The 17,661-nt window shown below is 42.6% G+C and overlaps 1 protein-coding gene across 1 annotated transcript; it reads left to right on the forward strand.

The window, feature by feature from the left end:
* Positions 1–14,265, forward strand: NPEPL1 (aminopeptidase like 1). Its single transcript, XM_054391830.1, has 12 exons — positions 1–150; positions 1,341–1,526; positions 2,675–2,845; positions 5,432–5,521; positions 6,210–6,291; positions 6,492–6,634; positions 7,161–7,238; positions 10,643–10,743; positions 11,386–11,509; positions 12,267–12,443; positions 13,110–13,220; positions 14,050–14,265. The coding sequence occupies exons 1-12, from the start codon at positions 1–3 to the stop codon at positions 14,206–14,208; spliced, it is 1,572 nt and encodes a 523-aa protein (XP_054247805.1). The 3' UTR covers positions 14,209–14,265.
* Positions 14,266–17,661: the final 3,396 nt, after the last annotated feature.

Below are 17,661 nucleotides of genomic sequence, written 5' to 3' on the forward strand. Positions count from 1 at the left end.
ATGGCGAACGTGCAGCTGGAATTCCAAGCCAGTGCCGGCGAGGCGGACCCGCAGAGCCGCCCGCTGCTCGTCCTGGGCCAGCTCCACAACCTCCACCGCTTGCCTTGGGCCCAGCTGCGGGGCAAGCTACAGCCGCGGGTCACTGAGGAGGTGAGGCCGGTCCGCGGTGTCCCAGTTTCCCCCATACACACAGACCTCCTGAGGCGGTGGCCCCGGCGCGGGGTGGAGCGCAGCCCTCTCCTCGGCACGGCCTCCCGGCGGGGTGCCCACGGGGGCCCCCACCCAGAGGCCGCAGCTCCCCGCCCGGCCCCGAGCGGCCTCGTGGTGCGGGGGAGGCGGGGGCTTGCCTGGCCTGCGGCTGCCTGCGCGGCGCCGGGGCCTGCCGCGGCCAAGGGGGGGCCGGCGCCTGGGGAAGCTGCCAGCCAGGCCCGATGGGAAGCGACCCGGCCTTGAACTACAGAGCCCCGGAGGGCATTACCCCGTTAACCCCACCTCGGAGTGGCCCTTAACGGAAAAATGAAGGGGCAGCGAGCCGGTCACGGCTGGGTACTGGGGACGCAGCGGGGTCTAGCGGGAGAGCCTGTTGCTGCGGTGCCGGGGAGCGCGCAGCCCTTCCCTCACCCCCTGTGCCCACCTCAACGGGTGGAAGGCGCTTTGCCCGCCCCTGAGGTGACGTGGGGATGTCTGCAATTAACGTTATTACCGAAATGCGTTATCTGGCCCCCGATGGAAGGCAAGAGGCTGCGCCCCGCTCCTTGCACAGGGCGAAGCGGATGGAAGCAATGTCCCCCTCCCCTGCGCTCAGCACTGCAGTGGGATGTGCGGACCCCTGTATTTAGATGGTCTTGGTGGCTTGAGATAAAACGGTACATGTTCTGCATCGCGGCTTTTGGGTCTCAAGGTGTCCGGCACGCTTTTCTGCTGGGCTCCCGAACCTCTTAGGACAGTGTTTAGCCTTATTTTTCTGTTTGTTTTTAATTAAATTGCTAGGTGAAACAGAAACTCAGGACTAGTAAATCAACCCCATCTATCAGTACCAAAACTGCCGTTAAAAGGCTCTGACACAGCCATTGCACTGAGTCATGTGGGTTTACATTTTGATTCCTATAGCTTAGAAGAGATACTTGTAACAGAAAGTGAGTTTGTATTATCTGCTTATTAGATAGGTTTGTTGTATTTCCTGTTTCTTTTCACTCCAGAGGCTATTGCATTGGGAAGTGTGTGCATAATTTGTTTCCAACACCTAAAATCCCTCAATTAAAGACTGCCTACATATAGTAGGAATGAGATGGAAAGAGAAGTCTGGTACAGTTGTCTTTAAATTCTTCTTTTCTCCCCAGATCTGGCAATCTGCTCTAAGCACACTGAATCCAAACCCCACCGACAGCTGTCCTCTCTACCTGAATTACGCTACTGTGGCCGCTTTGCCTTCCAGGGTCAGCCGGCACAATAGCCCATCTGCAGCCCAGTTCATCACCCGCCTGGTTAGGAATTGCCTCCCAGGAGGTGTCAACAGATGTATTGTTGTAAGTGGCCATTTGAAAATGCTTCTGGTGAAATGTCAAGTCAAGTATTTTCTTGACTTTTCAGGATTTTAGCTGTATCCAAGGAGACTGGAGATGGGCAGGCTTACCCATGTAATTATACTGACATTTACAAGTGGTTTTGCACTGATGCATAAACAAGACCTAACTGTAATGGCTTATGCATGGTCAAGCAGTTGGAGGGAATTAAAGGTGGAAATATACGGAATGTCTTCAACTTGAAATGTACATGCAAAGGGAATCCAGCGGTGGGGTTTTTTGATCTAGGATTTTTGACATCAGCACATGCTCTAGGAGATTGATGTAGCCTGTGTACAGGGTTCTATGTCTACACTGCATAGCCCCATTTAAGGTGCCTTGTTTGTGAAATAAGTCTTAATACAGATTAATGCTCTAACCCGAGTCCTTTGCAGGGAAGCTCTTGAACTACTTTGGTCATCTTCTGTACAAGCCTGATGAATTTGTTACTTGTTTCTGTGGCTTCTCCAGATCAGTTCAGATTTTTGGGTTGCTAGACAAGGCTCACAGGCAGTGTCAATTACAAAATCAAATTATACTCTTAATTTGGAAAACTTATTTGCAAGAGTATTAGCTCTACTATTTTTTTCTTACAGTTACCTTTGAAAATGTTTAGCTAAAACTGCTTTCCCTGTACTGAATTTCAGAAAAATCTGCATGTTTAAAATTTTTTGGGTTAATATTACCCATATTCTCTATCATTTCTCTTTGTTTCATTTGTTTTGAGCACATATTGATAGTTCACATGCCTTTTCTTTTTTTTTCCCTTGATGTGTAGACTAATCTGTGTTAATTGCAATATAATTGAAGTATAATTAAAGCAGTCTATCTCCATTAAAAGGACGTACTAATTCCCACACAGTCAAGTCCAGCAGTGTAATTAATTTCCATATGGGAAATGAACTGAACCAGTTCAGTGTGATAATGTTTGTAGTGCCACTCCATCCATGCCAAACATAACTGATGGCTGCATCAAGATGTGCTCATGTCAATTCCCACCCACCTCCTTTTTTTCCGCTCTTCACCAATAGTATCACACGTAACAGATCCTTTTAAATTTCTCTTCCACATCCCTAATGTTGTTTGCCTCTGTCTCCTGGCTGGTGTTTCAGATGGTCTGTGAGCGGTCTGAAGTCTTTGCTTCTGCTTGTGCATTGGCCAGGGCTTTCCCCTTGTTCACGCATCGGTCCAGCGCATCGAGACGCACAGAGAAGAAAACTGTAACGGTTGAGTTTTTCCTGGTTGGACAAAACAATGGGCCAATAGAAGTGGCAACACTTAAAGTAAGATTTGGGGTGTTTCTCTCATGAATTTTTTCCATTATTCCCTGAAGTTAATTTGTTTTGTGTTTCTTCAGTTTGTTGCATGCACAGGTATGTCTTTCTCAGGCTACCTGTGGAACAGATGTTTTAACTAAAGTAATAAATTGTCCTAGGTCAAAGGTCTTGAAACTGATCGGTTCACAGCACCTTTGGATAGAGATACATGTTACTGCAGCAAAGGCTGAAGATCTTGTTCAGAATTTAGATCTTGGGGGTGGAAAACACCAAACAAATAGCACAAAGAAAACGTCTCCTTTTCATGTTTATCACAGATGCAAACAGTGTATTTTTAGACTCCAGTATTACCTTGCCTTTGGTGTGTGGGCTTCTCACTGTCTTTTACCCAGGCAAAATCTGTACATGGCTGTGCAGGTGAATGTCTCAGGGAAGTCACTAGAAGTTGCATATTCTGAGACTGCGTATGGCTTCTGCTATTTCTGTCTCATCCATCTTCTTGGCTGAGTTTTCCTAGCAGAAAAAAGACCCTAAAAAAGGATACAGCTTGGAGATGAGCTATACATAACCGTTAAATATGCCTAAGTTGTCTTTCAGTAGCAGATAATCAAAGACTGTTTCCCTTGCATCTGACTGTTACAGGGAGGAAAGTCCACATCACGTAATTTTTAGTATGCTGGATCATACTAAAACAACATCCTAAATAAAAAGCTGTTTCAGGGTTTGTACTTAAGCTGTTAGGCAACATCCTGTTCAGTGCTCCAGGTCCTGTGCCTCAGTACAGATGGACGCTCACTTAGCTGATCAGTCAATCAGCAAGGCAGTAAAAATCCCTTAAAATTTTTGGCAGTGGATTTGACAAAGGATATGGTGTTGCTGCATCTGAAATTTGCAGAATTGCAGCTTTAGGGTTTGCTTTTTTTCTTTCAATGTCTTTTCCTCCATGCTTTGTCCTTTATGAACCCATTTGCCCACAGCAAATGATGCCAGACCAGCGTTCAGGAAAGTGACAGAGACATGTGCTGTGAGGACAACTTTTGATCACAGACTTTTTCCATGCCCCAAATCAGAAAAAATAACTGGTGTCAAAAATAGTTCCTTCAGATAGGTAGATTCCAAACCACTTTGGTTATAAAAAACAAAGCTAAAATTATTTCTACCTCCTGTTCTTCCCCTTGATATCAATGCCAAAACTATTACTGGCTTCCTGCAAGCCAAGTTTTCACCCCTTAAATTCAACTAGCACCAGACTGCTAATGTACAGTGTGGAAGAGGCATGTGGTAGGATTTTTTTAGCTAAATCTCTCCCTTGACATGTTCCTATAGTTTGCACCTACTGCATTGTCCAGAATGTTTTATGGTGAGGACTAGCAGGGATTGTCAGAGTTTTACAAGGCACTTATTAAAGGCTGCCATTATCCAAGTTCTCTTAAGTACACTGGAAGCCAAACCCAGACACAGCTTATTTCCATAAATCTTACTGTTTCTCTTGATCTTTGGGTTAGAGCACCTCCATTTACCTGCATGGTGGATACCTAATGGTGGATCACTCCAAACCTAACTTGGCTCCTGAGGAGGTCCTTATCCCTTTGGGGAAAGTAAAGCAATCAAAAGTAATTGCAGGGAATTGGGCACCATTCCAAAGCAAGCCAAGGTTTATGAGTCTGCTGGGATACAGAATGTATGGAGTCCTTAGGCCAGTCTGGCCAAGCCAAATTTCAGATACCTCAGCACAAATGACTATCCAACGCATTAGATTCCTCTGAAACCCATCTTGCCTCGCCTGTCTGCTGTGTGTGGTCTTCAGTATAGTATGGCTGCTGGAAAGCTTGAACAAAGCTTCCTTCTACCTAGTCTTTTTGTTTCAAGTTGCTGATCCACAGGAATTAAAAGTTGAAGATTAGTGTGTGATGCCTTCATTGTCCCTTTTTTCCAGGGTTATTCTTCTTGAAGAATCAGCCTTAGCATGCTTACTGTTGACCACTTTGATTTTGTTTACTCTTGCTTAGATAAGTTTTCACTCAGTCCAGGTGAGGGTCAGTTGATTTTGGCACAGGAAAGAGGAACAGAAACACGTGTGTTTTACATAAAATGAAATACTCTTATGGGCCTGCCATATAGTAGATCTCTTAATGCACTCAGCCACTCTGCCTGCCATGTACAAACTTGAGCTTTCCCATGTTGAAGATTCTGCAATCTCTGCAGGTTTCCAACCCAGCAGCCTGCAAGCTCATTGTGACTTCCTGAATTGGCTTCCTCTTTGCTTCTTTCCTCCACCTCACGTTGTCTTCTTGATCTCACTTTGATAGTGGAGGAGGCTAGTAATTTTGTAATATCAGTTCACTGTGGGGAGGGATAAAGTAGCTTAGAAATTAGCACACAGGGAAAAATAACTTGAGCTTAACATACAAAAAATAGTGGTTGGCGTGGCTAACACTCTTTAGTGCCATGCAACTGTCTCTGATCACTGCAGTTAAGCATTGATGTGCTCCAGGGGAATCACACATCTGATGTAGGCTGCATGGCACTAAAGGCAAAAGAAAATCAGCCAAAGAAAGGCCAGTTCTCAGATGTCCTCACTTTTTTTCATAGTGTCTGGCAAGTGCTGCAGAAGGAGTCAGGCTGGCTGCTCGAATTGTGGACACTCCATGCAATGAGATGAACACAGATAACTTCCTGGAGGTAGGTAATACACCGGGTGAGTAAGAGTTACTAATTGTAAGTCTAGACTACAGTAATCAAGAACTAGTGTTGCTCTCTTTTAGTAAAATCTGTGTGTCAGCAGTGGGAAGCACATCAAAGAACTTGTCCAAGGATGCTGAGGCTATTTCTTTGGCCTTTAATATTTCGTAGAACTTTGCTAAGTTGTAAGGTGGCAGAGTGCACAGCTTGGGGTAAGGTGGTAGGAATCAGAAGACACAAGTTCTTGATTTAGTCATGAAATTAGCTTCTTTGCCAGTGCAGGTGTTCTCTTAAGCTTGATAAGAGTCTGAAATTACAGGACAGAAGTTGCCATGTTTCCAAATGAGTTTTATCATGAAGATCTGGAAAGCTGTCGAGAATGAAAATATTTCTGTCCTGTTGCATCACAATCCAGTGGAGTGAACAGAAGGCCTTTACTGCTGAAGATTTCTTTTACTGGTGGAGCTTAAAGTTCAAATTAGTATTTCATGCCACAGTATATCCAGGATATCTCAGTGGAATTAGGCCATTGGAAAACCAACACCGCTCCCAGATTTGGGAATGTTTGTATGTGTATGCATGCAAAAATAACAGAAAACCCTTAAGTGGGTACCTGTATGTGTGAAAAGACACAGTATGTCCTTCTGGTGACTGACTGATGGTGTACTTTTTTGTTTTAATCATTAAGGAAATCAAAAAAGTTGGCAAGGATCTTGGGATTACTCCTACCATTATTCGAGATGAGGAGCTGAAAGAGAGAGGCTTTGGAGGTATATCTTGTTGAAAATTCAGCTTTTTTTGCCTAGCAGTCAACGGGAATGCTTTGCCATCTCCATTGTAATGTTTTATTTGCACATTTTGCAAACAGTTTTATTGCCCATAATATTCCAAGATGTTCTACAGAAAATAGCTACAGCTTGCTTCCCACAATCATTCTTGCCCACAAGTGGTTTAATTCTCTGTTTTCCAGGTATCTATGGAGTTGGCAAGGCAGCTTTGCATCCTCCAGCCCTAGCAGTTCTTAGTCACACTCCAGATGGTGCTACACAGACCATTGCATGGGTGGGCAAAGGTATTGTGTATGATACTGGAGGACTCAGCATTAAGGGTAAGGTATGTAAAGACTTGACTGCTGCCTTTGCTTGCATTATTGTTCTCTGATGGAAATGATTCAGTTAATGTCTGCAAGAAGCAAAGTGTATCTGTTTGAGTAAACACTTCATCTGTCATGCACATGGACACACATCAGTGGGGAAGACCAAATAGGATTCAAGAAACACTTCACAGAGCAGTTAAATAGCAACCTAATATTTAGTCCTTAAAAATATTGCCCACTGCTAGAAGAAAGCTATAAACAAAAGTGTTTAATTTCTGATTTTGGAGATAGATCCAAAACTCATTTCAGCTGGCCTTGTAAACAACTTCTTCATTTTCCTAACAAATTAACAGCAGAGGTTTAGTATTTTCCAGTTCTAAGGCAAGATCCACCAGTAAGCAGATGCACATGTTCTGTGTTTCTGTTATGGCTAAGCATTGTCAAGACCAGAGTTACAGAAGCCTCAGAACCACTAGTTTTAGCAGGCATTACTCTGAAATTCTCTTCTAAAGAAAAAATAATTCTATGGTTCTGTTTGAACAGACTACTATGCCTGGAATGAAACGAGACTGTGGTGGAGCAGCTGCTATTTTGGGTGCCTTCAAAGCCACTGTGAAGCAAGTAAGTAAAATGTGTTAATTGATATCATGTATCCCAGCATTGCCAAGGAGCAGTTTGGCTTTGGATATATTCCCAGATATGGGGGCCAGTCTATTCCTGAAGTTTTGACCTCCCACTGCTATTGGTGATCTTGGGCCAGTCTCCTCTTTCTGCTATTTCAGGAAAATGCTTCAAATCTTTACCAAGATCTTGAGAACTGTGAGAAATTCCTTGAATCCTGATTTTGTTTTTTTTATAAAGAGTCTTCTTTGAATTTCAGGGTTTGTTCTGCGGACTGAGTGTTTTCTAGTTTCTTGAATCAGATTTATACTTGAGTTATCCAGTGCTGATTTTGTTTAAGATGTGGGATTCGGGGCAGCTGTCACCCTCTTAACAGAGAAGGGGATGAGTGACTCTTTGATATGAAGTCTGTCCCTATTCCAAGTCCTATGCCAATTCTAATATTAACCTACCGGGGAAGTGGCAGCTCTAGTGTGACCAGGAGCTGCTGGTTGGTTTGCTCCTGTGGTAAAAAAGTGGTAGGAAAGCTGAGAAGAAGCCAGGTATTGAAATATGAAGAATTTTTTTAAATGCACATTGTGCCTTAATAATATAAACTGGGAAAAAGAAGTGGCCACTGCCAATAAAACTCTCTCCTCTCCACAAATCCAACGATTGAGTTTTGCTGACAGAGCAGCTATTGCCTCCAAGGAGTATCCAAAGTTCAAAGAAAGTCGACTGCTGCAGATTAATGCATAGATCTGATGGAAGCTTTGTCCAGGGAATAATCAATGCCAAATTCCCATTTCTCAACAGTTTAGCTCCATGCCTTGGCCCTAGCAGCACGTTTGATGTGGAAAGATTGTAAACTTCATAGTTATCTGCAGAGATCTAAAATTAAAAACAGATTTGTGAGCTGCATCTGAGGCAAAATGACTACCTTGCCGTGGCTTAGTCCTTCAGAAAGTTGGATCACTTAGTGCTTTGGGAGAGCAGGAAAGCCATGGGTGCAGGATGTTCTTCCAGTGATTCCTTGTTTCTGAAGTAGTTTTTTGTATAATTGTGTGCACTGAGAGAAAGTTGCATTCATGTTTACAGTAGGTGTGAATGTAAGTGATTTATCATCTCATGTGCAGTTACTGTAACAGTAAATAAACTGGCAGTGATACCTTTGGACAAACAGAGCCTGAAGAAGCTGTTAGATCTCACAAGAAATCTGTACCTTTGTGTGTGAAAACGAAAGAGTGATGTCAGTGCTTCATTTTGCCGCCTTATGTAAGAAGACCTGTTAATGAAATCCCTGCAGAAAATGTATTCAGGTGGACAGTGGAAAGAGTTTGTTGTTGTTGTTGTTACTGTGTCAAAGCTATTTTATTTCTCTTAATGAATAAAATGAAGCTGGAAGAGGTTTAAATTAGTTATGCTTTGTCACAGAGACTGGAGTTGGAAATGTGTGTTGGATAGAAAGCTCAATGGGAAGAAGGGCAGTGTTTGTTATTCATCTGCAGAAAATGCCTACATACTGTTGCAACAGTTTTACCACATGATTTAGAAAGGCTTTGGGTAGGCAAATTAAGCAAGTGATTTTTCCTAGAAAGATGCAGTTTATCCATTCAGAGCTTTCCAGCACAAGGAAGAGAAAAATTTACTTGACTTCCTGAAATCTTTCTTGATCCTGTGTGTTGGCATAGTGAATCCTGCTTTTGAAAAACTGCAGACAGAAAGAGAGAGGAAAAGGCAACTGATGCTGGAAGCAGGTCTTTGCTTTTTGACAGTAGATTAACCTCATCTCCCACTTGCAGGAGGAAAATTTAGTGCAGTCCAGGGAGAGATTGTGGAGAAAGTGGTAGTTCTGCTGCACGTCATAGAACGGTCTGGGTTGGAAGGGACATCCAAAGGTCATCTAGTCACAAGATCACAAGATGTTAGGGGTTGGAGGGACCTCTGGAGATCTTCAAGTCCAACCCCCCTGCCAGAGCAGTCCAACCCCCTCTGCAGTAAGCAGGGGCATCCTCAACTAGATCAGGTTGCCCAGAGCCCTGTCAAGCCTCATTTTGGAAGAGCCAAAGGTTCGTACATAAAAGGTTATCTCATCAACAGTAATGTTTGTCCTCTGGCTGGACTAGGTTACCTTATGATTTCTAGGTGCTGCTAGTTATTTTGAAAGTTTTTGATTGATGCATTTGCCCTTTAGACTACAGATATTAGTTGATTCAGCAAGTCCAGATTTCTTCAGCTACAGACTTTTATCAAGGGATTAGCAGTAAAACTGACCCTGATTTCCCTAGGAATTTGCTATTTTTAAGGCTAGCTATCCCAGTTGAGGAGGAAGTATGTTTTTATTTGTTAAATGCTGCAGTCTCCCTTTCTGTTCATCGGATACACACACACAATGCAGCCATTGCATGTACAACAAAGTCAGCATACATTTTAAAATGCCTTTCATAACCATATAAAGTTCTACTGCGTTCCAGGGTTCCCACAATCAAAGTTACCTTCCAACAAAGTACTCAGAGATGGAATTCATTCACCTAAGGTTGGTTTTTGGGAGGAGTATAGAGTTCACAAGTGGCTGAATATTAGCATTTATTATTTCTGTTGTTTTGCACTATTATTGTAGGTTCTTCTTAGTGTGGCAGAAATGGTGAGAAGGAACTTAGTTGTTGTTATTGGAGATTAAATAAAAGGAGTGGAAAATACAAGGTTTGGAAAATAATCCCAAGTATCCTGACTGGCTGTGTAATGTCTTTTCACAAGCCTTTCTAATTGTCACATAGAAAGCATCCATTGCTTGGACCTTTGCTTGTGGCTGTGAAAGGTGGAGGAGTTACACAGTCCAAACACGTTGTGATCTCTGTTGTGAGTCTGTGTTAGAGTTGTATTAAAATTAGGTAAGTGAAGCACTGCATCTCTGCAGATTTTCATAGAGGGGTACTGTAGTTTAGTGACTTGGCTTTGGTGAGTTTGGAGCTGTTGCCTGGTGAGCTCAGTGAACTTTGGGGTTGTGCTCGTGAAAGATCTTACTGGAGCTGGCTGTAAAGAGCTGAGCTTGCTCTTGGAGGATTGGGTTTGACTAAACCTAATCCCCTCCAGTTGAATCTGCACTCTGCATATGCAGGGTGTTTTCATTTGGATGCCTTGCCACTGAGAGAAGGTTATACTGATCACTGCTTGAACGACAAGGGCTTTGTAGATTCTTTCCCCATTTGTCTCTCACATGTATGTGGGCTTTTATTCACTGCAGTGAGAATTCTAAAACCTTATCACCCACTTCCTACAGCCTCAGCCTCAAGTTACATTCCTCACAGATTGCCCTTATAACGAGCGGCATTACTGTCAAGAAGTCATAACCTCTCCTTGATTTCAGTCCCAGTAAATTAGCTGGATGTGAATCAAAAGCCATTTCTTTCTTATTCTTGTTACAGGGGTTTAAAGACAATCTTCATGCTGTTTTTTGTTTGGCTGAGAATGCAGTCGGGCCACGTGCAACAAGACCTGATGATATTCATGTCCTTTACTCTGGAAAGTAAGATTGTATCTATCCATTCATAGAAACATTGAAAGGAAATATCATCTGTGGTCCTGTTTCTCTGGGTACCACAAAGATTGCAAACCTGTCCTTCTATCAGTTTTCCTAAATAGTGGTAGTAGCATTTCAAACAGCTATAGGAGTAAGTTTTAAGTGTGCTTAGAGTTTCCTGTTTGGTGTGTAAATACACATCAAAATACATATCACATATGTCATGAGCTTAAGTCTCCTTAAAGCACCCAGGTGTAGGTGCTTTTTCCTGTTTCCTGTGTCCATCTGTAGTCTATGCTGTCTCAGTCATGGGGGCAGGCTACCATTGCATAAGAATCTTTTGTTTTAAGCGCAGTAGGATACCCCTGTGTGTGGCAGTGATTTTTGAAATCCCAGCTCAACATTCTGGCCGGTATACAGACCCAACAAATAGAGCCAACCATGAGACAGTGTTATGAGGACCCTTTTCCATGTGTTCTCTGTCTGAATGCTTGCAGCTGGGGAATAAGCAGCCATACAGACTTGTAGATTCAAATAGAAAAGATGAGGTTTGAAACTCTCATCCATTCTTCTAGTCCAGACAGATGAGTCTTAGCTTCCAGTCTGAAGCTGTAAGTTATTGTATTAAATACCCTCTCTTTTTCCTAGAACTGTGGAGATCAATAACACTGATGCAGAAGGTAGACTGATACTGGCTGATGGAGTAGCTTATGCATGCAAAGATCTTGGAGCTGATATAATTCTTGATATGGCCACTCTTACTGGAGCTCAGGTACTGATGTGGAACTGTTAGTGGACACCAGGCTGCATCCTTCTACTGTGTGCTTTATACACTTCTTTGTGTCTGTCCTCCTAGTCTTTGGGGGAAAGTGAATACAGTGAGCTGTTGTCCTTGATGGTAGCTTCCTAAACTTGTGCAAGAGAAAACTGCCAGCAAAACCTCAGTGAAGTATAAAACTCTGTGTACATGACGTGCCATGAATATGTTACATTTATGACTGCATTACTCAAGCAGGGCTTTTTTTGTTCTTTATGCAACTTTCTTGCATTTGCATACTTAAAGAAAAAATGGTGTTCTTCTGATGACATTAGCAGTAGCTGTAAGCAGTCCAGTACCCAGCATCTGCAAATCAGTAGCTTTATAATTAGCAGAACTGATTTGATGATAGCCATCAGGAGTTTTTCTTGTTCATAAAATGGCCTACGTTGTAAATCATACACAGGATGATACAAGGCTGCAAACATAATGCTATTACGTTTTTAAATCAAATCCTGATTTATAGAAAGTTACATTGATGGGCAGTGATTCTTCTGGAATGGATTTTGAAAAATTTAAAAGATTGAGCAGTAGCTACAATGTCTTTGTGTACATTTGTAACACTTCTTGTGGAGTTGTTTTGAGATGCTTATTTCTTGGTGATTTTGTTAGGTGGAAAGCAGCTGTTAATGCCATGGGGGAGTAGTACAGAATTATCCTACCCAGCACAGTTAAGGTGAATCCTTCCTGATTTTGTGTTCTGTCTCACCAGGGAATTGCTACAGGAAAGTATCATGCTGCTGTCCTCACCAATAATGAAGAGTGGGAAAAGGCTTGTGTTAAAGCTGGCAGGAATTGTGGAGACTTGGTCCATCCTCTTGTGTATTGCCCTGAACTTCACTTCAGTGAATTTACCTCTGCTGTAGCCGATATGAAGAACTCGGTGGCAGTAAGATGTTTCTGGGTTTTCTCCCTATAAAATTTCATTTATTGCATAAAAATTGTGTGTTTTCTAGGTGATATGGTGGCCTGATGATAGATGGCTGAAAGTTCTTCATGTGAGCTGTTATCTTTTAGAAATGGGCCATATTATTGTGGTTTTCAGAGTCTTTTACCTGGGAATTTTGCAGGCTTTGTGTCACCACACTTAAATTTAGTATCGATTTTAAACAGAGTAGCCTGCTGCAAAGGTGTGTTTGGGCCACTTGCCTTTAAGCGTGAGCCTAAGAAGGATGCTAAATTCCTAGATGGAGATTAAGAAGTGGTCCAGGTACTCATACAGAACCAGCAGAGACAGTAACCACCGATGCAGACACCAGGAAATTGAGGACAGAGGCCTTGTGAATTGCTGCAGCCAATTCTGCTGTGTTTAAAGACTTACAACATGCAGTTAAGATTCTAAAATACCGCAGAAAGGAGCTTGGGTGGAAGAGGAATTGAGCAGGGCCATACTGCTACTGGGGATTAAGTCAAAGGATTTACAGTGTACCTGCTTTGTGAGACTGTTTTAGAGCCATTGATTAAGCTTTGCACAAATGTCTTTTTTATAGGCAGGAATAAAACACTGGTGTTTTCTTTTCTTGCAAGACCAACTGTATTTTTACCATCTCTGCAGGACCGAGACAATACTCCAAGCTCCTGTGCTGGGCTCTTTATTGCTTCTCACATTGGCTTTGACTGGCCTGGAGTCTGGGTTCATATAGACATCGCTGCTCCTGTTCACGCAGTGAGTATATTCCTGTGGCTGCTGACACTCCTGGACAAGCAAGCTGAGTGAAGGAAATTGCTTCTACCTGCAGATACTCTCAGTCCTGTGCCATCAAATTAAAAGCAAGAGAATTACATCGAGAAGTGTTCTTTTGAAATGTGTTGACTCTTCCTCTGTATTGTACATTGTTTTGTTTTGGTAGCTTCATCTCTTTGTATTTTTCATTTTGGTTTAAAAAGTATTCTAATAGTGACTTTAATCAGCAACATCATCATTTTGAACTTCAACAACTCGCCTTCTTCCTGTTCATGGCAATAATCCTAGCTTCCCATTTTCACCCAGATTGTTTTGAGGTGATTGGCCAGAGCTGATCATCCTGTCTGCTGACCTGCAGCAGAACAAACATTTGTTTCTTCTTGGGGCTTTCCCCACCTCCCTTTGACAGAACTTTTGTATATTCTTTTTTCCTAAAAAATAAGCCAATTTACTCCCCCCCACCTCCTTTTTTTGTAAACCCAGTTTACTCAGCTCACACTCCAAATCCATAGTCATGTTTGATGGCACATTTTCTTCCCTGGACAATGCTAGCATAAATCCACTCTTGAGTCACTGTGAGCTCTGTTCTCGTGTGAATCAGCTGGTGTGTCGGTTTAATCTAACCAGGACAAATTCCAGCAGCAGTAAGGATACAGAAGCACAGCTGAGCAGGCCTGCTAGGGACCCTGAGTATTCCCTGTGGCCATGTGGCATCACTGTTCTTGTTGAGTGAGTAGGGAAATTAAAATTAGATTCAAATTACACAATCTGAAGGGTGAATTATTTTGTGTCGTGTTGTTTTTTCTTCTAGGGTGAACGAGCTACTGGCTATGGTGTGGCTTTGTTGCTGTCCCTGTTTGGAGGGGCATCTGAAGACCCTTTGCTAAACCTGGTGTCCCCTCTTGGGTGCAATGGAGACTCTCCCACTGAAGATATGGAGAGAGATTCCAAACGTCGACGGCTGGTTTAACGTGCCCTGAGTGACAGGGTGCATGGGTTACCTCACTTTGCACTGAATCATTCTCAAGCAATGAAAATGTCACATGTCAGAAATTGCCATTTTTTTTTACTCTCATGATAAGATTTATTACTTGTTTCTGATAAAAACAGCCTGATTTCTTGGATTTTTTAAAATTATTGGTGCACACAGTTGCTGAACAATATCAGTGGTGCAGAGTCAAGGCTCAACTAACTGTATCAGGAAGAGGGTGCACCCTCCTCTGAGCTCCTCACAAAACCTAACTAAGTGCATTAATGCATGAGAAGCTCTCTCTAGTCTGAACAAGCAATTGCAGCTATTGCTTACAAAGCCTTCTGAATTACTTACTATTTGTGAGGTTTTATCAGATATATCTGCAGGCCCCATTACATCTCAGAACACAGAACAAGGGAAAAAAACCTCTGTAGACTGGGCTTGTTCAATGACAAAATTTAGCTTAGAAGCAAAGGAGATGTAATGAGAAAAGGCCTCTAGTTTTAATAAGGTGCTGTTTCTGCATGTTTAATGTTTTTTCTGGCCAGTAAAATCAGCAAGAGTGGTCCAGAACATATCTCTACGTAAATCTTTCACATACAAATTGCAGAATGTATTCATGTTAATAGAAAGATAGAGGGACTGTGATTGAGTAAAATCGGTTTACAAAGCAGAGTGGCTTCTTGCCACTTAATAAATTTATTATTATTAAAGCAGCTTACGTATTCCATGTGGCATTTTTTGGAGTTATTTACATTTCTGAGAACACTGAGTGTTCCAAAAGTTTGTGCGTGCTGTCATTACTCTTTTCAAATTCCTTTGCCCAGCACTCTTATATCTGAAAGCAGAACGTGGGGAATCACAGCTTACACTGGATGGTTCATAGCACTTCTGAAGAGCTTGCCCTGATTCACTTCATTTGTTTGATTCAGCAGTAAGCAGGGATGTGTAGTCTTGGGTTCTAAGGCAGTCACACAGAGTTTAAAAGCATTCGTCTGGCTTGGGCAGCCACAGGAAATGACTTCCCCCAGTGTGTGTAATGTCAGCATCAGAGCTGGGAACAGTGACCACCTTTTAGTCAGTGCTGGTTCCTACCACGTGGTTTGAGCATCAGCCTTTGGAAATGTTTCTTGGCTTCACTGGAGTGTTGATGGTACAAAATCCCACCCAGCACACAGTTTTGGCTGCTTTGCAGATAAAGTCAAGCTGAGTTGTGATGAGTTGCACCTTTCCCTGTGTTGGGGGTGATCTCTGGAGAGAACCAGTGCTGGGGTTTAGATGAAGTTCCAACAATGAGATACACATCTGGTTTAGGCATGAGTCTTTTTGACTAAAGGCTTCACGGAAAGCTTAATGCATAAGGGAGAAGAAACATTTTTATCCTGGTTTTGGGGCTGTATTTGGTTCTTTGGGGACTATATTTGATTGTTATGCAGAACATAAGCTTGTTCATTTGTCTTTTAATAAGCCCCCCAGCATGTCATTACTTCCTACATTTGTTCACTTTTGCTGTTCTTGTTCCCTGATCCACTGGATCATAGTTTTGAGAGATCTATATATAAATGAGTTCTGCCTTTAGTCATTCCAGTAAAAAAAGAACTATCTGGTACCAAAAATTCTTGTGGGAATTGCCCTGATGAAGAGTTTGTTTTATTAGTGACAGCCTGACCTAATGGCAGAATGTTCTGATTTCACTGGTCTGAAATCGAGTCTTCAATCTCCATCATGTAGAAACATGCTTCAAATTAATCAATTCTAGTGTTGGAGCTCAATCTTTTGCCAAAATGAGGCAGATTAAAAGCCCCTGGGTTTATGGTGTAAGGCTAAATTCTAGTGTTATTCACTGAACGCAGCAAGTCCAGGTAAAGGATTTTGATGACTAATTATATTCCTCCATTTTGCTGCATCTCAGAGCATATCATTCAGCTGGATTCATTTTGGAAGGCACATAGTGGAAACCATCATTAAAAAGAAATACCTAATATGAAGGAATCTACTATGACATACCTGAAATCAACGGGGATAAATATTTAAGAAATCAAAAAATGAAAACCATAAAATGAAAATTCTGTAATAAAATCCCTTGCAGTTCCCAGTGTGTATTATTACTTCCTTCTGCTTGGGTAGAGCAAAAGCTTAGGACCTACACTAGACAGTGATTTGTGAGCTGTATTTACTAAATAAATGATTCTTTTGTGTTTCATGGAGCTTGCATTGGCATCATTCCTGTTAAGCTCACAGCGTTTAACTCCCTAAAGAGTAGAATTTTAGTTCCTCCACAACCAGTCTCCACCACCTGAGTTTACTTCCCTAATTTAGGTGCTGGGCAATTTTAGCCTCAGCTGCAGCATTTGTTATGAGTTATCTTGGTATGAGACCTGGAAGCAATCTACAAAAGCAGAGATTCCAAAACTGTCTTAGAAGTACCAGATACTCAGGGTCAGAAATTAATACATGGGATGGTTACCAAGCCTGCACTGCACAGCACAGCTGAATTTGGTCAGGGCAGCTGCCACCCACTCCTCATCACCATGTGGCCTGAAGTAAGCAGATTGCAGAAGCCTCCTGATATTCTTACAGCCATCCTGACCGAGTGCTCCACAACTACTAATGCATTTAGGTTTACTGTCCCTTCTGTGTGACAAAGCAGCAGTTATTCAGAGGAAACAGATCCAGACACCAGAGATTGACCTCAGTGGATTTAGGTGACTACATGTGAAGTATATTCTGGCACCACTTAAGCAACTTTAAATAGAAACACTCCTACGCAGCATACACTTTTGTAAAACACTGCTAGGTCTTGGGTCCTCCATGCTGTGGGGTACCCTGGGCCAACCCTTCAAAGAAACCAAAGAAGCACAGGACTCAGTGAGCTGTTGAAGGATCACTTCAGTATCTAAGCAGAGAACTGAAAATTGGGAGTTCCCAAGCTGCAGGTTTCCACATGGTCTCCCACTCCTCAGCTGCTTTCTAAGCAACCACAGGACATGGAGCAGGGTCACAGAGAACCTTACATCAGGCTCCAGTAAACCCAGGGAGGTGCCTCTCTAGGTTGTTCTGTAAAAAATAGAGCTTAAATTACTACAGCTGTAGGTCCATCACTTTTAAGAGGAGGAGTCACAAACTAATGCACTCCCTCAGGAGCTTTCCTTCTCAATTCCTCCTTGGAGCTGTGCTGTTACTTGAGGGTGGTTCAAATGGAAGCTGATACAGACTGCAGGTAAGACAGCAAGCTCCTCTGCCATGGCCACGCAGCTCTGGGAGCAGCAGATCAGTGCTGCTCTTCATCCTGGTGACAGCAATGTGCTCTGGGCAGTAGTTTGCTGTGAATCGTGTGGCAGATGTCAGAGTTGGGGACAAGGCTGATCTGCTGGTTTGCTTGTTCGAGTGAAGAGGAACTGGTGTTTTGTGGATTGTCCAAGGCCAAGGAATAGCTGTGTCTGTGATGTT

This window comes from Indicator indicator, chromosome 24, assembly GCF_027791375.1.
Source record: "Indicator indicator isolate 239-I01 chromosome 24, UM_Iind_1.1, whole genome shotgun sequence".
NCBI lineage: Eukaryota > Metazoa > Chordata > Aves > Piciformes > Indicatoridae > Indicator > Indicator indicator.

What these genes read in the sequence shown, in the direction of transcription:
- NPEPL1 (XM_054391830.1), top strand. Translation starts at nt 1, where the DNA reads ATGGCGAACGTGCAGCTGGAATTCCAAGCCAGTGCCGGCGAGGCGGAC. An exon ending in TAGAAGTGGCAACACTTAAA is followed by an intron (nt 2,846 to 5,431) that starts GTAAGATTTGGG and finishes TTTTTTTCATAG; the next exon opens with TGTCTGGCAAGTGCTGCAGA. An exon ending in ACACAGATAACTTCCTGGAG is followed by an intron (nt 5,522 to 6,209) that starts GTAGGTAATACA and finishes TTAATCATTAAG; the next exon opens with GAAATCAAAAAAGTTGGCAA.